The sequence below is a fragment of the Rhagoletis pomonella genome, unplaced genomic scaffold, assembly GCF_013731165.1.
Source record: "Rhagoletis pomonella isolate Grant_MI unplaced genomic scaffold, Rhpom_1.0 Rhpom_scaffold_00001, whole genome shotgun sequence".
Taxonomy (NCBI): Eukaryota; Metazoa; Arthropoda; class Insecta; order Diptera; family Tephritidae; genus Rhagoletis; species Rhagoletis pomonella.
The window spans coordinates 8,985,671-9,010,011 of NW_023458555.1; the positions used below are offsets into that span (position 1 = coordinate 8,985,671).

General features: G+C 38.1%; 3 protein-coding genes across 4 annotated transcripts; 1 reads left to right on the top strand and 2 right to left on the bottom strand.

Moving 5' to 3' along the window:
• Nucleotides 1–2,121: 2,121 nt before the first annotated feature.
• LOC118750527 (4-coumarate--CoA ligase-like 7) lies at nt 2,122–5,425 on the bottom strand. The gene is made up of 5 exons (XM_036485243.1): nt 5,074–5,425; nt 4,786–4,993; nt 4,526–4,712; nt 3,190–3,306; nt 2,122–3,115 (listed from the first exon to the last, which is right to left on the bottom strand). Exons 1-5 carry the CDS (start codon nt 5,218–5,220, stop codon nt 2,146–2,148), a joined length of 1,629 nt encoding a protein of 542 aa, XP_036341136.1. The 5' UTR covers nt 5,221–5,425; the 3' UTR covers nt 2,122–2,145.
• A 2,500-nt stretch (nt 5,426–7,925) lies between these two features.
• On the bottom strand, nt 7,926–13,880 carry LOC118738117 (luciferin 4-monooxygenase-like). 2 transcript variants are annotated; one of them, XM_036469048.1, is made up of 6 exons: nt 13,767–13,880; nt 10,860–11,014; nt 10,588–10,795; nt 10,329–10,515; nt 9,100–9,219; nt 7,926–9,012 (listed from the first exon to the last, which is right to left on the bottom strand). In XM_036469048.1, exons 2-6 carry the CDS (start codon nt 11,010–11,012, stop codon nt 8,055–8,057), a joined length of 1,626 nt encoding a protein of 541 aa, XP_036324941.1. In that variant the 5' UTR covers nt 11,013–11,014; nt 13,767–13,880; the 3' UTR covers nt 7,926–8,054. The 2 variants fall into 2 exon arrangements, with proteins under 2 accessions (XP_036324941.1, XP_036324934.1); XM_036469041.1 differs by lacking the exon at nt 13,767–13,880 and having other exon boundaries at nt 10,860–11,138.
• A 4,366-nt stretch (nt 13,881–18,246) lies between these two features.
• On the top strand, nt 18,247–20,425 carry LOC118751709 (embryonic polarity protein dorsal-like). The gene has a single exon (XM_036486526.1). It carries the CDS (start codon nt 18,247–18,249, stop codon nt 20,338–20,340), a length of 2,094 nt encoding a protein of 697 aa, XP_036342419.1. The 3' UTR covers nt 20,341–20,425.
• The last annotated feature ends 3,916 nt before the right edge of the window (nt 20,426–24,341 follow it).

A 24,341-nucleotide genomic window follows, 5' to 3' on the forward strand; every position in this document is an offset into this window, starting at 1 on the left:
ATTTGCTAATATTGAGTATGGCTATTGCAGTCAATGACCTTTTTGCCAGTGAAATTGATGCGATTCTTATCTCGATTGCATCTGCCACATAGTATTTATGTATGTGGCTTGTGATGCTGCAGATTCATCATTGAAATGACTTTCTGCATTGTCACAGCATTCTTTGTGTCCCTTTGCCATTCGTTGGTGGTCGCGAAGGATTGCTTCGTCTGACCGGGGCGCCGCCGATTGTGTTAATCAGATTAATAAGACTTTGCTTTGATGAGTTGCAACTGGAGCGCCGACACAAGCGCAGGAAGTTATCAGATATGATCGACTATGTGTACATTCCGTGAAATTGATTTCAAATAATAATATGGGTGGACATGTGAATTTCATAATGCTCAATCAGGGCAGTTTCAGTAAAGCGATTTCAATATCTCATACATGTGTACGTAAATATGTATTAAAATGCAACTAATGCTTTTGTTCAGTCGCTGTACGCTGAAAAATTTCATTATTTTTAGACAGAGCAAATTCTTAAGTAACTAAATCATCAGCTCTGCAACTATTCGAGGCCTTTAGACTGGCTGATATTTTTCGAGCAGCATCCGTTTTCGGCCTAATTAATATATGCAGGAGAACAGCTCGATAAGTCAGCGACCTATTATTTGTAAGGATAAAATAGGTGGACTTTTTTGAAAAAAAAAAAAATTTTAAAGTCACTGACTTATCAAACTGCCCTTGTATATAAAGGGATCCCAAAAATTAATTGCCAAATTCGATATACATACAGATGATAGCAATAATCGGCGACGTCTGACAACGCTTTACCAGCTTATTCGAGCAGCGACCCCGCCAAAGTTAGCGCACCAAAAGATTCTTACATATTCGCCACACAGAAAATATCTTCTCGTACTGAGGATCTGTCTTGCTAGCGTCCTTTAAAAACCCCATTCGGGATTGGAGTGCTTAGGATACTGAGTGACCTATGGAGCCACTAAGCCTTAAGCAGACTTAGGGGTTCTCTTCCTGGGACATATCATCGATATATAGCAAAAAAAAACGCCAGCCAAACAAACTCTGCCTTAACTACACATATCTCTAAGCTCTCCCACGGCAGCGAAAAGCCTCCGGGATATTCGCTTCACCGACACAATATACATATGTACGTAGTAGATATAATGAAGGGCTCAAAACACTCATGGGACTCCATATGTTCCACAATAGCAGAAAACCACCGACAGCTGAATCAAGAAGGAGCACGGCGGAAAAAGTTGATGCAACTCCTTATGACGAAATAGTTGACGGTAGTATCTACCGGGGGTAACTGTACCTGGAGGTAGGAGGTTTAGTGACCTAAAGTCCCACACTGACAGGCTAGGCTTTCGATGCTTCGTCCTCGTAAAAAAAACCGCACTGGTAGGGTAAGTACAAAGGCAACTACCTCTCACAAAAATTTTACCATCCCAGAGTCCCGCAGTGGCAAACACCGAACATACAGCGTTTGGTGCCTTTTCACGAATGGACCCACGGACATCTTGATGACATGTGGTCGAGTGGAGCCCCTCTTCAGAGTGCGTTGCTCTAAAGCCTCCTACCAAGACCGATATACTGCTCGTTTTCTGCACTGCTCGCTGATCAGAAAGGGCCAGGTCTCAAAGTAGGATGTTGTGAAAGTGAAAGAGGGCAGTTAGAGGAGAAAGTCTGAAATTAAGGATTTCCATATCGTATTATGCGGAAAGGCCATGAAGCTCTATAAGACTGCAATGTATAGAATATTCGATTCTGCGATAAAGCGTTCTTTGTTTTCTTAATACAATTCAATTGAACTTCAATCTGATAAATGTTATTGATAAGCAATATCAGATAATTGCCGATAATCTATGTTTTGTAAAGTATAGTCAAGGTCTATGCGTGCGTATTTATGTATGCGTAGAAATTTTAAAACTTACATATTTATTTTGCATACTTATACTACATATTTATACTACGTACATAAACATAGGGTCTATTTTTAATCATACATATATAGTTATCTACGAATTAGCCACTAAATATTTGATAACAAAAGAAATAAGGTAAACTAAAATACAAAACTCATTGATAAAAATGTAAATATCAAGAATAAGTACCGCTATGTCCTTTCTTTACCAGCCACAACACTCAAGCGTGACCATTCTTGCGCACCTCCCACTTCTTGCCCAACGCCAAATCGCGCGCCTGATTCCTTAATATCTTACCGCTCCCCGTTTTTGGCAGCTCGTCCAAGAAGAAGACACCACAATGCAATTGCTTGTGCATCACCACCAACCGTTTGGCCACATACTCAACAATATCCTGTTCCAATAGCTTACTACCGGGAATCTTGACCACCGCCGCTGCCGCAGCATCGCCATCCACCTCATTCCACAGCCCGAAAACACACACCTCCACCACATCTGGCAACTCGGCAACCACTTGCTCAATTTCGTGTGGACAATATTGCATGCCATGGAATTTGAGTATATCCTTCTTTCTATCCAATACATACAGATAGTTTTCGTTGTCCAAGTAACCCAGATCGCCGGTGTGGAACCAACCCTGATAGTCTTGTATGCGTTTCGTCTCATTCGGATTGCCATAATAACCATTCCAGACTTTGTTGTTATGCACCAGTATTTCGCCAGTTTCATTGTGACCTAAACTGCGTCCAGCGTCGTCGAGTATTTTCACCTTCACACCCGGCACCAGTTTGCCCACCGAGCTTGGCTTTGTGATGCCCAAATTGGCTGATACACCACCGCATTCGGTGAGCGCGTAACCGTAGGATATGTAACCGTTCGTCAGGTATTCTTGCATCTTCAACAACGTCGGCACATAACAATTGCCGCCACCAATGCTGAGAAAGCGTACGCTGGCCAATTTTTCCTTGGCTAGAAGTGGTGACTTGACGAGTGTGGCAATGTGACGTGGCGCTAGCGTTAAAATAGTAACTTTGTACTTGTCGATGAGCTGCAGCAGATACTCTGGTGTGTAGGGTTTGTCGACTATAATGCGCGTAGCGCCGTGACCGCAACTGAAAATCATATTAAACAGGCCAGTGGACCAGTCAATTGTGCTAAACGAGAGCAAAACATCTCTGCTCGAGACAAAGCTGTGGGGTAAATAGGAAGAAGGCGGGATTGGTTAATAAATTAGCGGAAGCAATAAAAACTGTTGTGAAATTACCCATAATCGAAGAGACAGGAAGAGTTTGAAATGCAAACACCTTTCGGTGGGCCAGTGGTGCCAGATGAGCATAATATGGCCACAGTTTGATCTCCGCCGATCTTAAGAGTTTCCGGGCTGTAAGAAAAAAACGATTTTTAGTTAATACTTAACACGATACAAGAATAAATTGAGGACATATATTAAGCCTCTTCTAAGAACCTAATAAATATAGTAAGTATCTCAGTCGAAAATGCTAAGGTGTGGAGTTACTTACGTGATTTGGGGCATGAAAAACTGATGAAGCTTAGCAGGTTAGACACTCAGGCAAGGAGTATGTTAACAACAAATTAAAGGTGTACGCAGGTCACCCATCGGCAATATTTAACCAGCTAAGGCATTGCGTTTCAAATATTTGCCAGTTAAAATCCAGGTTACCAATAAGAAAGTAATTTTCCTTTAAATCGACAGTTCTAAAATCGAATGAGATGTCTGCGGTTCGGAAACTGGACTTTTATTTAAAAATAAATTAAAATAAAAACCACAGACAAGGGCTCCGGTGATCGGCTAAATTTGCGACACACTCAAACATTAGTTAATCTAGTCCCGAGCCATTCACAAAGTTACCAAAGTGGCAAATTGTAATACCCACAGTTTTCTCAGATACTTCAACTCGTGAAAGCTGGACAACCTAAAAGATATATTGAGGTGATTTCACATCAATGTTAACTCCATTCGGACAGACCCTGAGCCGCCTATAAAAGCAAAAGCTTCCGTCAAGTTTCGATATGAAAACGTTCACTACGTAATCGCTACAGGGACCATGTGTAAAGAAAAGGTTGTTTGGAGCTATTTCAGAAGCTCAGTGATTCATCTAATTCACGGCGAAGTCAAATAATTGAAAAATTCGATGCTTCCCAGACTTTGGGTTCGTTAAGCATTCAGTTTCCCTGAGCCTGCCTGCAACCCATGCTGTGGCAGTTTGGAGTGAACCTCTAACCAACAGAATCCCACAGCAATATAGGGCAGCGCCCGCTTCCTATCAAGCTACTATCAAGCCCATGTCCTTATTCATTTTTAAAAAGCTGTAGGTAAAAGTTCCTCCTCCTACTTCCTCGTAAATAGAATCAGAACCCGAGTCACGACATCCTCGACAAGTTCACTTTTTCAATCAAAAATTTAATTGGAGAGACTACGAAGAAGAAGAAGTAATTGAATATGCTGGTACAAAGATGCCGCCTAAAGTCGTTGGGCTAGAAACTGAAAACTTTGGTGTGTAAGATTTATGCCCAATAACTTCAAGTACTTGCTCTATCCTTATCTGACGGTCTTGTAAAAATATTCATTAAACACTCACACATAAAACATTTCACCCTTTGTGGGTTCAAGCAAATCTTCAATTTTCGGCAAATCCTTACGATGTTCCTTCAGCGTATAAACATTGGCCTTCAGTATTTTACTTATAACACTGACACGGTCGTAAATGCCGCCATCGCAGAAAATCAAACGCGGACGACTAATGCAGAATAAATGTTTGATGGTTGCTAAGGAGAAAAAAAAACGAATAACTAATACAAATCTACTAAAATACATAAATTATAAATGGTACACACTCACACTCGTCATGATGCGGACTTATCGCATGAAAGGGCGTACAATTCAATAAACAGCCCAAAACCAAGGGCAGCAAATAGGTTGTATTACCACCAGCTATGCCTATAACATCGTCTTGCTTCAGACCCATGGCCTTGAAGTGTTGCGCCAAGCGGATACCAAAACTAATCGCTTCGCCATTTGTAAGAGCTGTGTTTTCGGTATCTGATAGCTATTTATGGTTGAAGAAAAATTTAATTGGTTTTAGTATTACCTATTAGCCACTTCAAATGCATTTCGCACTCCACGCACCTGACATATATTTCCGGGATTGTTGCGCATAAATGCGAATAGCACTTTGCCGATCGAACAATCTGGATCGAAGAATTTCGACGACTTTGGACCGCTCCATATTTTTGTGTATTTATCGAATTCTATATTAAGCGCATCCATCGCCATTTATTTTTATTTTTATTCTTTGCAAGCGAAACTTCCTCCCTGGCTCATCTGGGACACGTTCGCAAAACAAATTGGTATTATCCGAGGGAAGCAAGCGCTCACTTGCCAATTTTGCTATCGACTGGCAATCAATTTTTTTTTTTTTTTCGACTGAATGGTCAAAATCGCATTTTTCGCTCTGGTTTAGTGATTTTTGATAAGCATTGTTGATAAGCGCGCGTCGTTTGATTGCACGTATGCATATGTTTATATATAGACGATCAAATGTACATATGTGTTTGAGAGAGAACATCGCACAGCTGTGTCGCTTACGCTTTTTTATCACTGGAATACTTTTGATGATAAGATTGAATATTTGGCTTAAGAAATTAAAAAAATACCGAATGGCAAATGGAAAAATGTTAGTATAAACCTTTAAAAATTAGCTAGAAAAAATAGCTATGGGCTTTCGCGCGAAAAGGAGCTCAGTAGAAACTGTAGTAACCAATGCTCTTGATTAAGACGCGTGTGGATACTTGAGGGACGAGGCCGGAAATCGGACAATAGGAATCGGCGGAGTAGTGAATCGATAGAGGAAGTCTGCATACATAAAGACTTTACTGTGAGTGCCTTTCTTGGCATCGGTTGGTTCTTAACGAGTCCTACCGGATAAAATTGTCAGATCATAGTTAGGGCAGGGTGGTGTTCTCACTCCCATCCTTTGGATTTAGGCCAGCTAGAATGAAGGAAGCTTTTAATGAAGGATAAATTTCTGTATGCCCTGAACCTAGTGACTAAGTTATTTGCAAACAGTCCTAGGTAAGACGGAACTCGTATTGTTCACTAAGGAATATTAGATACCCCACGCGTCTTAATCCTCAATCGGAGCCATTTGCTTAACGCTTTCTGATAGAGTTAAGTTGTTGTTATTAATTTTAGAATGGGAGCTGTAGGGGAAGTCTAATACCGAGGAGGTTGAAAAGGGCATTCGTGGATCTTTATTGCTGGACCAGTGAATTAAAAAAGACAACGCTTGTCAGAGAGCTGGAGCGGCTACAGCAGCCCACCTTCCTTTGAAGAACTAGATCGCTATCCTAGAACTGCTGCGGTCAGCCTTAGGGGTGCCGGAAACTTAATTTATTCAGGATTCTGACACTCTAGTATTCTTGGCAGCATCGATTTCATCCCTGATAACAAGCATAACTAAGAGGCTAGACTGTTACCAATTAACTCTATCTGCACTCAAATCCCATTGGACATATTTAAGTGAACGGGAGGCGGAAAATGGAAGGAGGCACCACTGACTTCTACACGGATGGATCGACGGAAGTCTTTTGTTGGAACTATGGCAGCCAGAAACGTTAATGTTTTCCAAGTTCGCGAAGTCGGCAAGTAATCTTAAAACATGTATCTTCTAAATCCAATAATGAGGGCTTTGGTCTCACTCGGGGTAACTCTAACTACTTGCAGACTGCTCTTGGGCATATGAGTTTCGTATGACGAAAGCCAGGTAACGTTGAAACTGTATAGTCTTTCCAGCCGAAAGTGGACCCCATCCGGTCAAGGGATGTTTGAGGGATAGCCAAGCCGCAACTCTCTATTCGTTTTGTAAGTTGCTTAGCGGTGTAGTTATCTCAATACTTAGATTACTCGTTTTAACACTACAATGCGCGGTGTTCCAAATTTGGCACATTCAAATTTTGATTGTACTATAAATGCTAAATTTTTACAAGTAAGTTTTAGAAATTTCTTGATTTTTCATAATATGAAGTAGCGAAAAAATCATAAGTTATATTTTTCATAGATAAATTGTGTAAATATAAATAAGCTTTCTTTTTCATGTTCGTCAGACTTTTAGGACAAACAGTGTTCGTAGATATTGTGCTGCATAGTGAGCGGTGCATTGACGTATTCTAATCCAAACCAAATTTTCGATATTTTGACCAATACAGCGGAGGATAATTCTGAAGGTCCAGAATCTGAACGAATGAACCAAATTCTGAAAGCAGGGATGCATTTCAGCCCCAATAACATTTAAAAAATATATCCAGTGTTCCAGGTTTGGCACGAAGGGCTTTCTGGGTAGGTGAAAGAACCTAGTAGTTCTGGTGTTAACTAGTCCTGGCTATCAATATACATACTTTCAAAAGTAGGAGTCAAATTGTAGTAAAAGTGCGTTTTTAGTTTTTCTCTCGCACGACAGGATTTTTTAATGCTATGTGGAATAACAATATTGGAAAAATGAAAGAAAATTCTGCGCAATTTAAAGAATAAAATTTTTTGGTTCACAAGGACGAACAGGTATTGAAAATGCCCTTGAAAGTAGTTTTTTTTTATTCTAAACTGAAAAAGTTAGAAGGAAGAAATTCGAGGATTTCGGTGCGTGTATATTGGTCCTTAAATCTTGAATCTTTTCCAATTCTACAGAACTTTCTCTACATTGCACAGAAATTTTTAAATAATTTTTTGAATTAATCACATCTGTGAAAAATCAAATTCATTTAAAAACATCCTAGGGTCAGAGAGAAAAAATTACAAATGCAGTTTTACTATATTTTTGGCCCCTGCTTTCGCGAGTTAACTGTCGCAAGGTGTTGTGGTTGTATTGCCATTATCCTTAATAAGTATTACAGTTACCTTTTATTCATGCATAGAAACATATTTATTTATTTCTACTAACAACAAGTAGCTATACATTTGTGAGATTATCTATATGGTTGTGAAATATTTAATCATTTCCTTACATAATGATTTGCTTTATCTAGAATTATTACAATATTTTTAATTAGCCTAAATAAACAAAGAAAAATAGCAACATTGCATTGAACATACTTTTCTTAAACTTAATAACACTTTTACTGCGCTCTCCGCTCCGAGATAAATAACTTTTTAATCTCCTCGACATTTTGCTTGCCATTCGGCAATTTTGGCAACTCCTTCACAACTACCGCTCCAGCATGCAGATGCTTATAGTCGACTTCGATATGCTCTTTCACATAATCGATAACATCGCGTGCACTCAATGAGCTTCCATGTGCGCCAGCAACAACAGCAGCTGCTGCATCGCCCTCTTCCTCATTCCACAAACCAAAAACACAGGCATCCACCACATCTGGCATCTTGACGATCACTTCCAAAATTTCATGCGGACTATATTGCATACCTTTATACTTGAAAATATCCTTCTTGCGATCCACGATGCTCAAATAGCCATCCGCATCAAAGTAACCCAGATCACCAGTGTGGAACCAACCATCTGCATCGCACATCTCCGCACTTGCGGCGCTATTACGGTAATATCCCAACCACTGTTCGCCGTGATTGCAACAAATTTCGCCGATCTCTCCGCAACCCACTTGCTCACCATTTTCATTTAAGATCTTTACCTTATGACCTGGTTGCACGCGTCCCACCGATTGCGGCTTCTGCCTCAAATCGTAATTAATAGCCACAACTCGGCCAAATTCACTAAACGCATAGACGTTGATCATGCGGCCGTGGCGCAGATAATTTTGTATACGTTGCTGTGTGCGCGTAGTACATTTGCCACCGCCTATTACAAGGTATTGCAGAGTGTCCAATTTGTCGGCATCAATTGCCGGACTATTGAGCAGCGTCGTCAGTAGAGGTGGTGCTATAATAGCAAATGTTGCCTTAAACTCAGACACTACCTTAAAAAAGTATTCAGCATTGAATGCCTGATCGGTAATAATACGCTTAGCGCCAGCAACAATGCTGTCAATGAAGTAGATGATGCCGGAAAGCCAGTCAATCGTACTTAGAACGAAGAGTGTATCTTTTGAAGTGAGAAAACTGAAAAATGTTTACAAGTGAATGCTGTGAAATGTAACTTAATAACCTTAAAGAAATTAACATAAAACCTAAGGAAGTATAACTCACGGAAAAGTACCGCAAAGTCGCTTATTGTTAGAGATGGTTACAGCTTTCGGAAGACCCGATGTACCCGAAGTGCATAAAATTATCAAAGTTTGTTCGGGGCCATTCTCCAAGGTTGCTGGCCTATTGGAAAAGAAAAAAAAATACACTTATTTACATAACTTCGTTTCTCCTAACAATTTGAAGATGTTGGCTGTATATCGATATCTGAGTGGAAGATCGAACTATCTCGGCAACCAGTTCGAAAAAGCCCTATCTCAGAAAACTTTTCAAGAACGCCCTACTTCAGAATTTGATTGAAAAACAGCCTATCGAGGAATTTGGTTGATGAACGTCCTATCTCACAGCACAGTTTCAATGTATTTTCAGCTGAGATAGGGCGATCTTCAACCAAATTCTGAGATAAGGTGTTTTCCAATAAAATTCTGAAATGCGGCGTTCTTCAATCAAATTCAGAAGTGGAGTGTTCTTGAAAGTTTTCTGAGATAGGGCCTTTTCGAACTGGCTGCCGAGATAGCTCGATCTTCCACTGAGGTGTCGCATCTAGGCTAATCAGCTCTGGCTCTGCTCACACACCTAAAAGGTTAAGTGAGAGGGCCGTAACAGCTGGAGGAAGGCTCTGGTGAACTTTTTCATTGACGGGTCAGAGCTTGACAGCCAAGTTCATGGGGAGTGTTCTGTAAGAAGCATCATTTTCAAGACTAGCATCCCATCTTCCGTTTAGTTGCCGAACTTATTCGAGCCTGTGGTCTAAGCACCATTGAGCCCACTTTTTAACCAGCCCTGAGGAGCTGTCCGATACTAACATCAGCTGCCTGTGGAACTGCGTTCTCGGCCGACAGCGTTTTTTCGTAGATAAGAGCTAGACAACTCTGGGTCTGAAAATCAGATAGTTTTTTTTTATAAGAGCCTTCTCATGACAGAGGTTTGCTTTGCATGCCGGGGGACGACTATAATTAGAAAATAGCTGTTTTTGTTTTTATCTTTATATAGGTCGGACCAGAAGTCAAAGCTGGGTCCTTCATGGTGGTAGCATGGACCTCTTACTACTCTGTGGTAGGATGTTCTTGGGATTACCCTTTATCAGAATATTCGTAATACGCATTAGGCTATTGAAATGTTACGCATAGCTTCATAAAAAAAAAGGCACCAGCGCCTACATTAGACAGATTTATTGCCTCCTTCTTCCAATTTAATTACTTTTTTGTAAACTTTTTGCAATATGAACTTACGCAAATTTGTTTTCGGTACCAGTTGGTTGCAGGAGTTCAAGAATAGACAGAACATTTGGTAAATGATTACTCAACGTACATAATTTCGCTTCCAGTGCAAGCGTTGCACCTTTGATTTTTTCATATTCCTGTCCATCGAAAAAAATCATTTTTGGTTTCGTGCTGTCGAAGAGATCCGTTATCAACTCTGTTAATTATAAAAAAAAAAACATTTATGAGCTTATGCGTCACACACAAAAAAAATTAAATCGCCACCTACTTTTCTCACGCACGGGATTAACCGCATGCAATGCTATACCATTAAAAAAGCATGCCAATACGAGTGTCATTAAATGGGTCGAATTCCGTGCCGCTACACCAATAATGTCGCTTTGTTTGAATCCCTGGCTGTGAAACCATTCCGCTAGACGAATTGCATGCAACAAGGCTTCTTCGTTGGTCAAACTCGTCCGCTCCGTAACGGAGATCTGTCGGACAATGCATTGTTATTAATACATATGTATGCATAGGGTTTTTTTTTACCATACTCACTTGACAGATGCTTTTTGGTCGCTTTCGCATCTCTTCGAAGAGTATACGACCCACGGATGCATTCCGATCGTAAAAGTGCTGAAATTTAGCGCCATGCCAGACTTTCGCCTTCTCATCATACCATGTACCTTCGCTTACATCCAGATCGAACATTGCTGCGAGATGATTAATACAGCGAGCGGCTAGAAAGATTTTTACAAAAGTCTCAACTTGGTCAGCAACCGGTGCGGTACAAATATCCAAGCTTAGCAACTATTTTTGGTGGAGTCAATCTGCATTTAGTTAGTAGTTTTCAAAGTTATAAAAAAATTAAGTCATTACATAAAAATATAAGTACATATTTAAATCAATAAGTGGCGGTGCTGGTGCAGGTGTACTGCCTAAACTATTTATAGGACTCGGTGTAATGGCCCCGTCAGAATGGCTACTTTGCTTACGTTCCGCTCAAGGATGAAACTGACAGTTGAGTAGACTGTGTGTGTTTGCATAGAGAGCGTCAGATTGGCAACCCATGCGTCGACGGACCCAAAGAACGTTGGCCAACACTCAACTTCTGGCGCAAGTAAGTCCGGCAATGCTGGTAGTTGTATAACCTAACGTTTACACAAGACAAGAAAATTGAGAATACACATGTATGTGTATGTTAATTGCCACATTTTTTGAGTAAAGTAGGCGTCCAGACAATAGACTCCGTTCGAAAAGCCAAAGACAGTGACGAAGACACTGAGAGAAGTGTGAATATATTAATAAAGAAGTGCGATTGTATTGCCACTGTAGCTGCAAAATTGACTTGTGTAAACGCCAAGGACGCAGTCATAAGGAACAGCTGATTTTTGTTTGCAGACGCAACATCTACGTTACGTACGCCACTTGCTCGCATTCTTTTCCGGTATTAACCATTCTAAGCTCTTATCTTTTTGATGAAGTCATAAGAATCGACATTTTCTATATCAGTCAGTGGACTTTTGACCTTCCATACCTGCAGAACTTCTAAAGGCAAGTATTACCAAAAACAGACGCCTCTCAAAGTGCAGCCCTGTGGAGGTTTAGGGAATTCTTCCAGTTTTTTTTTTATGATGTTAAGTATTTAACTATATGTACCTTATTGAAATGCTCGTATGTCCGCAATATGCAACAATAATTATTTTTAAAGTGAAATATTTTAATCAACTTCGGAGATGTTTACACCAATAGGTGAGTATAATAACTTTTCTAGTAAAAAATTACAACGAGAGCATAAAAACGAAATAGAGCATCAAATTGAGAGAAAGAGAACACTAGCAAAAAAGGCTAATGAACGCAAAACTATTTTCCATCGACATGCAAATCAAAAAAAATCTATATTCTGTTGATTTAAATTGCTCATTCATATTTTCACTTCACTAATTTTGTTTTCAGCATGTATTTTCATAAAATGTTCTTCTTAAACATATTGTTTACATTTGAATTTGAAATATTGACTGATCTTTTGACATCTGCAAATTCCTGCTAGTAAAATTTTGACTTGCAAGAACCTGCTATTCTCTCGGGTTTTTGTAATTATTTGTTAAGTTTGTTGTTTTTTTTTTCTTAATCAAGCGATACTACCTTGATTAGTAAAACTATAAAAAATAGTACTAATTTTCTGAAAAAATGGAATGAATATATGTATATTGGGTGCATACATTTTTGAGATTTTTTTCAAGATTTTTTCTCATTGTTTTGCTTAAAACTGGGTAAACGAATATTACTAGTTTTTCAGTATCTAGTATATCATCTGCAGTGCAGTGCAAAGTACATATGCATAACTGTTCTATAACCCCACTGCTTTTCTCATCCGGTTTTTCTTCACATTCCTATTCTGTAATCAAACACAAATGATTGAGGTAAAATTGAGAATCTACTATGGAAGTATTAAAAAATAGTATAATTCCATAATCCTTAAAATTTCTAACTATCAGATCTTCAAAAATCTGCCTAAAGTTAAAATTTTGGCCGCAAAAATGTCGTATTATCGTCCCAAATAATACTTATTTAACTTTACTAAAAAAACACATGTTTATTGAAATATGCATAGGCTCATCTAAAGTACCACATTCTGTTTACTTTTCAATCCTTTCTGAAACATTGTATTCTTCCAAACCATCCAAGACAATTTCAAAACAGATTCGGTGGTTTCTAGAATTGCTTTCATCTTAGATACAAAAATGTTAATGCATTTATCGCGTTCTATATAAGATTACTGGCACAAAAAAAAAAAATAAAAATTTAACAAAACCTTTCTCATAGATTAATAACCCCTCCATAGTCCGGTGCAGATTTGTAACAGCTTCTATAAGTGAGTGTAGTGATAGAGGAAAACAAGCACATGTAATGAGGCAGATAACTTATCACTTTTACATATTGCAAAAAATTTAATTGAATTATAGGAAAATATATAATCAAAACTAATATATAATCAAAATCATAAGAGACAAAGATTTCAAAAGATATTTTCCATATGTTAGTCCCGCTTTGTTTAAATAGACTAATTATCAAAATTGAGTAGTACAAAGCTCAATTCGCAATTGCTCACGCGAATACTTTCTTAAATATGTTCTGTTATTTATTGCTAAAAAGAAATGAGAATCGTTATCAAGTCAATAAAAAGATTAGTCACCATAAAATAAACATTAGAAATTCTCTCTTACGATAAATAAAAAAAAATGACGATTTTGTGAGGATTTAAAATAAAAATCCTTCATAATAACAATTATTGTTTTTTTAGAATGTTTTTTTTTTTAGAATTTTCATTAACACTAATTACTTTTATAGTATAGCAATTTTTTTTTAAACTTCTTAGAACTCAAACAGTTATGTTTAAACACAAGTATTTTTTCCAAACCATTCATTGATTAACTAAAATGATGAATTTTAAAATTCCCTCACCACAATTTTTCGCTTAGGTTTAGACAATATTTCATAAAACAAAGGATCGCGTTGTTTTCATAAAGAATTTTAACTATCGGACTGAAAGCATTTCTAGAGACGCGCGATGTTTATAGCCACACGAATCAAATAGAAATGTAAAATTTCTCAAACAACAAACAAATGTAATGTTACGGCACTTAAGTAAGTTAAAAAAAAAATTCTAAAACTAAAAAAAAGAATTAAATTAAAGCAGATGCACGAGTGATAATGCTTAGATGCTCTTAACGGGTGGTGCAAATGCAAGTGAAGCTTTGAATTAAATGTTTTTTTTTTTTTTATCAGGAGTAGATATTGGCAACTGATTTGCCTAGAAAACGTTCAAAACCATGGAAAAGGTTAAGGACTTGTACGAGATAAAAAAGCCAAGCTGCTGGCGTGATTTTTTTCTGCCATTTAAATGCTTGTTTATTCTGAAAAGGAAGTTTTGTTTATTTTATTTTATTTTCAAAAAGCCCGTCCGTATTTGGAGCACCCAGTATTGCCTGGCATATTCCTTCACCATAGCTTGCAAAAAGTTGATTGCATTTGTGACTGAATTAATTTACTCGGGGAAATCGTAGACTCTTTAATTGAATGATACACGTGCACATAAATGTCTGTCTGTCCAGTGAAAGCTAGCAATATGAAATAGAGCTTTCTATTTATTCAGCTCAGCTTGAGCTGCACTATTCACTTAATAGATTGGTGCATCTTCACTTGAAACTACGTTCCCACGTCAGCTTCATTCGTAATTCGTTCTCGCATTTAAGACAAAAATAAATGGTAAGCCATAAATTTGAATTACTTACTTGCCGTGTAAACTGGGCAAATGGCATTCGTAATTGAAAAATTGAACAACGTAATTTGGCGCCGCCCGTGGGAACTTGGCGTTTGAGCCATAGCACCACAGTATGATGAGCAGACAGTTTCTGATCTACTTACATAATGATTTTAAAAATAATGAATTTTATTATTTACATTTAAAAATCACTTTTCAAAATTATGAAATATTCGGTTTGTGCAAAGTCGTGTGAAGTTCAGTTCATGGTCCAAACGGGTTACGCAGCGGTGGACCGGAAGTGGTCAGGCCCAGCGACATCGCAATGTTAAAGTAACCATTTCCCCCCATATATTTGGAGCATTTCGCGGGATGAGCAAGTTAACTAGAAGCTTATAAAAAAAGTTAAACAAATACATTTAATCTCCTACTGATAAGAAATCCCTGTCGTAATGTATTAACTAAATACATGCCAATCAAATGCAAAAAAAAAAACCGTAATTAACGATTTTTAAAAACCAATAACGATTAAAGTGATCAAGGTTATGTCAATCATATTCAAGAGATTCAACTTCAGATAGTGTTTGCTGTAATATATTAATTAGTAAATGTAAATGATCTTTTGAAGCTGTGTATGTACTAGGGTGTTCAACTATTCGGCTTTTCTGCAAAACCGCATTTCGAGTTATTCGAAAAATATCAATTTGGAAAAAACTGGTTCCCGATTTTGAAATTAAAAAAAAAATAAAGATAAACCGGTTTTACTTTGCATTGTTTTTATACATTGAAAATGTTTATGTTGGTATGAAGTCATGGCCAAAAATTACAATAAAGCTATTAACATTATAGATTGTTTTTATTTAGAAAAGAGCAAAACAAAATAAGTTCAAAGTTTTTTTAGATCAAAACTAAATAAAACAAGTAAAGAAATATAAGTTCAGGCGAAACTGAATTTTATATACCCGGCGGGCGCAGGTATCAAATATCGTCGCGTTTAAACTTTCTCTCAACTACCTATGTATGCATGAAAATCAGGGGTGTTCTCCCCGATTTCAAATGTTTTCGATATTATGCTGACTTAATGAAATCATTGCACCAAGTTTGGTATAAATCGATAAAGCGGTTACTGAGTCTATAACAGTCTTATTTATTGTTAAGAGATTGTTGTAAGTAATAACTTGGAGTAAATTAGTGTTCTCAGTTTTTGAAATATTGGTGGTGGTTATTGACCGATTTCCAACAGAAACTCTGGCCGAGTTTGGTAAGGATTGATGAAGCGGCTACTGAGATACAGCATTTCATCATATGTGGGCGGGATCACGCCCCTTTTTCAAAAACTTCATAATACATAATATTATTTTTTAGCAAAATTCTACTACACTTACTAATTTTCAACAATTTGGATCTAATATTTACTGAAATATCGTAGTTCTTTCATTTTTCGAAAATTTCGTTATTTGAGAAGAGGGCGTGGTTACAGTCCGATTTTGCCCAATTTTCAATAGCAACCTACCTTGGATAAAGGGCAGCATATATACCAAATTTCGTTGAGATATCTCAATTTTTGCTAGAGTTATTCTGTACACGGACGGACGGACGGACAGACAGACATGGCTTAATCGACTTCTCTTTTCATTCTGATCATGTATATATTTGTCTATATCTATCTCGATTCGTTTTGGCTTTTACAAACAACCGTTATATGAACAAAATTATAATACCCTTGTGCCCAAGTGCGCTCGGGTATAACAAATGAAAACCATTGAAAAATTCACGTTTGGTCTAATTTTAACATAAAACAAGTAAAAAAGTCTAAAAGCTCAAACAGTCAACGACGTAGCGTAGTCGTAGGTTGACGCAGACACGATCTACCTTATGGGATTCGCGTGTTAACAAAATGTTACCACCGCATGGCAGTGACGTTGCCGTTGCTTCTCTCTCTCTCTATCAACAGTAAATTTGATATGTTGCTACGTACGTCAACCTACGTTTACGCTACGTCGTTGACTAACTGCGCTTTAAGTTTGGACGAAGCCGAACATTAAATACCCGGCGCAGGTATTAAATCAGATCTAAAGCATTTCTGAAATTTACCGTTATATGAAAAGTGGGCGTAATTTTAGTCCGATTTCAATAATTTTTGACGGTTTGCTTTTATGTGGCAAGCTCATTGATCACACCGAGTTTGGTACAAATTGATCGAACGGTTACCGAGATACACATGTGTGGTCATTAGTAGGCGGTGCCACGCCCATTTTCCAAAATTTTATCATAAACGTATTTTTTGCTAAAGAGTTATTGCAAACATCAAGTTTGAATAAATTAGCTGATTTATCGAAGATTCCGTATTTCTCTAAATTACCGTTATATGGGATGTGGGCGTGGTAATTTTCCGATTTAAAAAATTCTCAGCCGTTTGGTATGTGGTACCAAAACTATCGATAGTGGCGGCAGTTTTCAACTATCCCAGCTCTATGTACACACGCTAGCCAAGTTTTGCCAGAGACTTTTGACCATACTGTACACCATGTAGACAGGGTGCCACAAAGAATTAACAATGCACATATTTCTCTGGGTGTTTAACTCTGCTAGCGAAAGTTCTGAGGTGCGAAACTATGCTACTGGAAAATGTGGTTGTAGTAATCTTTTGCGTCGATTGCATTAGATAAATAGCTGGTAAGATAAAAAGATTTTTACCTTTCAACATTTCAAAGAAATCTAAGATAAATTCTGCTGCTTTCTTATTTGAATGCATATTGAATGGGCACTTTCAGAATTAAATCAGAGAACGTCTATAAAACTTAATATAACTTAAGTGTAAGTACTTATAGCTTATAGTTGATTTACCGATATACAAGCTGAACTTAGCTTCAGCAATTCGTCGTTGTTCATGCCGACCGTTCTGAACACATGTGTACATGAGTATTCTAGGGTTAAACGGGTTTACTGTATATAAAACTAGACAAGACAGTCGAGTCACTTCAGCGGTATACCCGAATAAATTTGTGCAAGCCTTTAGGTGAACAAACTACCTACAGTTAAGAAGGCATAATAATCTTAGGTACCATATACGATGCAAATACTGTATGTATGTATATATACATATGTATGTATGTATGTCTCTGGTATATCCCACTCTCTGGTTTCCCTCGCAATGTTCCATACCTGTTAAGTATTTAGCGGATAAAGGTGTATACACCGCGCATGGAAAAGCCCAAAATAAGTAAAAGCGATTAAATGCTAAGCCAAATGAAAATGTAGAGGAAGAAGAACAATAACACATTTGACAAAGCATCCTTCTTTGAATCGGAGGCAAAACAAAGAGTAACAAAATTTGGGAAAATTGAGGAAGGCACACTTGGCGTGCAGACATCTGTTTGATGAAATCGAGTATAAAAGAGAGAGAGAAGTGAGTTTTGAGATCAATGTTAACACGCGTTTGTTGAGACAAGGTTTGAGCTATTATTTACCTCTTTTAAGTTCGCCGTAAAACGTGAATTTTTCGTGTTTATTAGGACTTTAAAGTGCATATAAAATTAAAAGAAAAAAATAATAATTTTAAGTTGCTTAAGGCTCACAGCATTTTTTTTACTAGCCACTGCTATGTATCCTACACAAGTAAACGCTTTCTCGTGTGTTGAACCAACTGAGCTCCCAATAGAACACCAACAACAACAACAGATGGACCATCGCCAACAACAACAACAACAGCAGCATATCAACTTCAATGTCATACCAACAGAACAGCAGCAACAACAACCAACGCTTACTACTAATCTCAACTCCAATGTCGATAGAAAATTTGCAACGGCTTACGTGCGAGTTGTGGAGCAACCAGCCAGCAAAGCGCTTAGATTTCGTTATGAATGCGAAGGCCGTTCTGCCGGCTCAATACCGGGCGCACATTCGACGCCGGAAAAGAAGACCTATCCAACCATCGAAATTGTGGGCTATCAAGGACGCGCAGTGGTGGTTGTCTCCTGTGTGACGAAGGATGCACCTTATCGCCCACATCCACACAACCTGGCCGGCAAGGAGGGCTGCAAGAGTGGCGTATGCACTTTGGAGATAAAAAGCGACTCGATGCGTTTGGAACTCAACAGTTTGGGCATACAGTGTGTAAAGAAGAAGGACATTGAAGCGGCGCTGAAGGCACGCGAGGACATACGCGTTGATCCGTTCAAAACTGGCTTCGCACATCGCTTCCAGCCGGGCGCCATAAATCTGAATGCGGTGCGTTTGTGCTTCCAGGTGTTCATTGAGGGCGAAAAGGGACGCTTTACAGTTCCACTAAAACCTGTGGTGTCCGAGCCTATCTACGACAAGAAATCCAAGTTGGATCTCGTCATACATCAAGTTTGCAGCTCGGCGACAGTTTTGGGTAATACGCAAATTATGTTGCTCTGTGAGAAGGTTGCCAAAGAAGACATTGCGGTGCGATTTTTTGAAGAGCGAAATGGTGTCACTGTTTGGCAAGCGTACGGCGAGTTTCATCCCTCCGATGTGCATAAGCAAACTTCGATACGACTTAAGACACCGCGCTACCGCAATGTGGACATAACAGAACCAGTCAAGCTGTTTGTACAGCTGAAAAGGCCTTCAGATGGCGCTGTAAGTGAGCCGTGGGTATTCAAATATGAACCGGTCGATTCGAATCCAGTGATACTGAGGCGTAAGTGTCAACGGATCGGTCTACGCCCAATCGAACAACAACCACAACAACAGCAAAAGCAGGCAGGCGATGCACGCTTGACGAATTGGAATATACCAAACTTGCCAGAGATTAAGGCGGATATCAAAGAAGACCAAAGATCACCAAACATTAATCGCGGGGCTGCCGAGCTGACACCATCTCCAGAACCGTTGTTGCCCGTGTTGAATAACCTAAATCAATCAAATTTACCCGCAGCCTACAAACCGATTTTTCCGCCTGTTCCAAATCAATGTCAGCGCACTGCAGTTGCTGGTCGTGGCGGAGGCGGTGGCGATCCATCAAATGCAGAGCTCACTCCCATCACAGTTGAGAAGCATAATGAGAATGGCGCCTATGGAGGCAGCCAACAGCAACAGCACCCACAGCAGCTGCGTCCACCAGCGCCAAATTACGCAACACATCCTCTGCGTCAACAGCAAACGCTTCCAGAGCAGCCACCTAGCGATCAGCGACAACAACACTATCGGCAGCAGCAGCAACAGCAGCAGCAACAACAACTGCAGCAACAAAAACAATATTTCCAAGAGAATCTGCTCAACAATCCCAATGTGGGCGTTTGGGAGGAGCAATTTGCCAATGTGTTGGCCTTTGCCGCCGCAGCAATGAGTAATTTCAATGGCGGCAGCAATCAGTTTAATATGCAGAATTTATTGGCCGCCACAGCGCCAAGTGCAATGCAGCATTCGCAATGGAATTTCCCCTTCAATCATGTGCCGCAGCGAACGCAAAACTATCAGCAACATTTGCAGTTGCAACAACCGACACAATCGCAACAACCACAACAACAACCCCATCAGCCATTGCAATCATCTTTCGCACAGCAACCAAACGCTGGTGATGATGTCACAATGATGGCCACAGCCGATGTGAATAATGCTGGTGCCGTTGGCGGTGGCAGTGGCGGTGGCGGAGGTGTTGGGAGTTGTGAGCGTGGCGCAACGATAAGTAATCTGTTGAACTTGGATAGCGATCAGCTGGTGCGCGTCAACCAGGAGGAGCAGCAAATGTTTCGACTTACCAACGAGGAGCTGCAGCTCTCCAATCTTACCATATCGGTGTAGAGACTTTGGGGAATTGGAGCTAATCAAATCAATTGTATGTACTGAGATGTATGTATGTTGCACAAAAGTATTTCATTTACCCTACTATTTTTCACTGTAAAAAATTGTATATTAAAATTTTAGAAATAACTAACAAAATTGTTGGCACTATGAGTAAGCCTGGTAATAACCTAAAAAAATATTTTACATATAAATTTTTGTAATCTATTTATCATATAAAAACGTATTGAACACAAACCTGACCCGATGGGCTCCTTCTTCTTATTTGGCACTAAAACCTTTAGTCCGTTTGGGCTGATAGCTTCTGCACTAACCTAGTGGTGTTAGTGGCATGGGTCTTGCGCAGAAGGTTTCTCTCGGTAACCCCCAACGCTTCCTCATCAGAAAGAGAATATAAAAGGACGAGGATGATAAGAGATTGCTATTAATCTTAGATCGTCGAGAGAGGCCTTCATTAAGTTTTTTGCCATGTCTTCGCCCCCTTAAAGTTCTCCAATGGGCTCTCTTTTAATCAGCCGTTGCTCAGGTCTTACCTCTTCCCTGATAACACACGTAAATTTTGCACAAAAACAAAAAAACCACATATTTGCGTAACTAGGGCCCAAAAATATTAAAACTACGTTTTTAGTTTTTCTCTATGGCGTCAGGATTTTCATTAAAAAAACTTTGAAATTTTGAAAATGTGATAAATTCAAAAAAACTAAATGTAAATATGGGTACCAAATAAGCCGTTTATTTTGAAAAAGTGGCATAAGTCCCTTTATTTTGAAAAAGTGGCATAAGTCCCTTTGTTTCTAAATCGATATATCGCACACGATCTTCAAAAGTGACACAACTCAAAATTACATGTTCGTCAGAAAATACAAAAAAACTATTTCTTACCACATGCTAATCATAGGGGCAAGGGGGACTTTATCTTATGTTCTTTCAACAAATTATAACAAAAATTAGCGCCAGCTTTTGCTGAAAGGTAAATAAAAGCTCTGTGTACAATTTAAAAAATGGCATATTTTGAGTTGTGTCACTTTTGAAGATCGTGTACGTTGTGTAAGGGTTTGCGTTTTAGCACGTTTAAAAATATTGATGCTAACTTTCGAAAAGAATAACTTGTAGTTGTTATCTTAGGATACCTATATTTTTATCAGTATAAATAATTTCGTATCTTCTTCTTCTTATTTGGCGCTGTAACCGCCTCAGCGATTTTGGCCGAGTTCAACAAAGCACGCCAATCGTCTCTTTTCTGTGCCAACTTGCTCCAATTGGAAATGCCAAGTGAAGCCAAGTCCTTCTCCACCTGGTCTTTCCATCGCAGTGAGGACCTTCCTCTTGCTCTGCTACCACCAGCGGATTACCCAAAACTATTCTAGAATTGTCTGGTTCCGGTTTACTTTGCGGCCTAGTTTGATCTCGAACCTTTTATAAAGGAAAGCGAAGTTAGGCTTATTTTGATAATAAAAAATTAAAAAAAAAAATCAGGTTTTTTTTTAATTAATATTTCCGTCTTTATTTATTCTTTAACCTTTCACACTGTAATTATTATTTCATTTATTTTTATTTGTTTTTATTCGCCATCGATATTATTTCATGATAAATTCAACATGACAATGTCTATTACATACACCATTTTATTTTATTTATTTATTTAATTTTTTCTTACTCACATAATATAAACATTATTTACTAAAATTATTATCCTTTTAATTTAATTTATTTAAAGTACATTGTTTTATTTAGTTTTCTTATTTATTTGCTAATTGTTCTTATACGTATATATGTACATACGTACATATGTATATATACGAGTTTTCATTATTACAAATAACACTTTGCGTACAATAGGTGTTGGTACTTTTTTTTTATGTTTGATTTCTTCATTTTCTCAAAGGTGAACATGTGAAATATCTGTAACTTTTTGTAAAGTGCTTTATGTGAATTTTTGATATTATGTTTTGTGTGAGATGAAACAACAGTGCAACATGTGAGCCAGTTTCCATAGTAGTAAGCTCATATGTATGTATGTATGTGACTTATGTATGGTTAATAGTAAATATTGTTTACTAAATTTATGTGTAGTTGGTGAAAAAGGGCGAAATAAAGTGTGAACTTTCAAAAAGAAAGTGTAGCTACAAAACTAAGTTGAAAACAACAGCGAAATTGATTTTAACCCTTTCGAGACCATTAAAGTCATAAGTATGAGGATTAAAGTAAAATACATTTTCAAAGTTTTTCTTTGTTTGAAATTATGGTAATTATGCACTAATTTTTTAAGCTACATGATGATGAAATGAAACCAATAACGGGTGTAGAAAAGTTATTTTAAGAACTAGTTTTAGTTGGTCTTCTCGGTCATTAATGGGTTAAAGTTTGACTTTGAATATTTTATTATCTTTTCGTGATAGTGCATATATGTATGTATGTAGTATGTACAATATATAGCCTTATATGACAGCGAGATATTTTTCGGAGTTGTGATGATTTATTATTTATTTCCTCTGATGTTTGTTAACATTTGAGATTTGATTTTTTAATCCTTTTTTGATCTTTTTTATAATTTTTTGTGCTAAAAATTTATAAGAATTTTAAAAATTTTTCAAATGATCTTTAATTGGCTTTTAAATTACCACAGCACAAGCTTGAGCTTTGGTAGTGGACTTTTTTAAGGCCAACAAGTTTATTCAGGCCTTGGATATAACATAATCACAATAGATTTTTACTCTATTCATCTTTATTGGTATTAAGAATTCTTCGTAACTTTTGGAATAGGCAAACCTTAGAAATGCTGTACAAGGTACCATCCGTTTGGTACCGGAAGCTTTTTAAAAACTCCCTGAATTTGTGTACTTTTAACTTAAGAAAGTCAAACTACTTCGGTTGATTATTCCCTAGATAGACAATATCGAGCCCTTACCGCTAAAATACATTATCGAAATTTTTTTCAAAACTTTCTTTTTGATGCAAAAATGCATCTAGATGCTCTAGGAATAGTTCTGCATAAAAAAACAAAATTTTGAAAAAATGTCGCTTACGTTATTTTGGCGGTTAGGGCTCGAGAGGTTGAGTAGAAGAAGTAAGTGCACGAAGCACTACTTTGAGTGGCGAACCATCTCTTCTGCTGTGGAACCTTTTGCTAACCGAATTTTTGTTTTCTCACTTACCATCTGGCAAGTTGCGCTGAAAGGAATGTCCTAAAGCTAATCCTTTCAAAACTGAACTAACCTAAGTGTGGAGAACAGAAATCCTTCGAATTCCAACACTAAATGTGAACTTTCTAATGATATTTGTGAACTTTCTAAGGATATTCTCGATTATTACTTTTTCTAATAAAAGAATACTTGAAAAGCTCCGAGATCTGCGACAGCTGTTGATAAATACAATGGGTATGCAGAGCGGTAGTTAGACGTAGTCTCATCCATGTTGCGTTGATTGGGAGGGAGGTGGTTGGTCCCTGTCTAATCGTCCTGAAAGGAGTGCAATAACAAGCATATCTTCCGGACAATTCAGTTAAAGATATGTACTTGTAAATCACTTCAGCTAAGAGCACTCGTAGACTTAAGGCGTTTATCAGGCTGGACGTAGTCGCAGTGGAGTATAGAAATTGCGATTACTCGGTTGCGGAAGTTGAATTTAACAGAATTTTCGAATATAAATTTTCCAACATATGTAAGTGACTGGGGACTTAATATCGTTCCACGCCATGATCATATCTTAGAATAGAAGGCTTTACAAGCAATGATTAACGATCTACCTGGCTCTATTAAAATGCACCTTAATTTGGAATAGTCCAGCTGCTATTCAGACCCTCAGGTCGGTTGCGACTACTGGATATACATATTTTCTGGAAGATCGAAGATCTCTACAATCTCCTAGACAGCAAATAGTCAAACACAAATGGGTACCAGTGCTCAGTGATTTTCCAGGAATTTAGTAAGTAGACGAAAGCGCGAGGAACACAGTTTAAGAGGGTATTAGCGGATTTCGATTCTCATGAGCTGAGGTGATGG

Excerpts from the sequence above, each read along its gene's own strand:
- LOC118750527 (XM_036485243.1), bottom strand. The coding sequence starts at position 5,220 with ATGGCGATGGATGCGCTTAATATAGAATTCGATAAATACACAAAAATA. Across the intron at positions 4,994-5,073 it reads ATCCCGGAAATATATGTCAG|CTATCAGATACCGAAAACAC; the intron begins GTGCGTGGAGTG and ends AACCATAAATAG. Across the intron at positions 4,713-4,785 it reads AAGTCCGCATCATGACGAGT|CAACCATCAAACATTTATTC; the intron begins GTGAGTGTGTAC and ends TTTTCTCCTTAG.
- LOC118738117 (XM_036469048.1), bottom strand. The coding sequence starts at position 11,012 with ATGTTCGATCTGGATGTAAGCGAAGGTACATGGTATGATGAGAAGGCG. Across the intron at positions 10,516-10,587 it reads TAATCCCGTGCGTGAGAAAA|AGTTGATAACGGATCTCTTC; the intron begins GTAGGTGGCGAT and ends TATAATTAACAG. Across the intron at positions 9,013-9,099 it reads CGACTTTGCGGTACTTTTCC|TTTTCTCACTTCAAAAGATA; the intron begins GTGAGTTATACT and ends AACATTTTTCAG.
- LOC118751709 (XM_036486526.1), top strand. The coding sequence starts at position 18,247 with ATGGACCATCGCCAACAACAACAACAACAGCAGCATATCAACTTCAAT.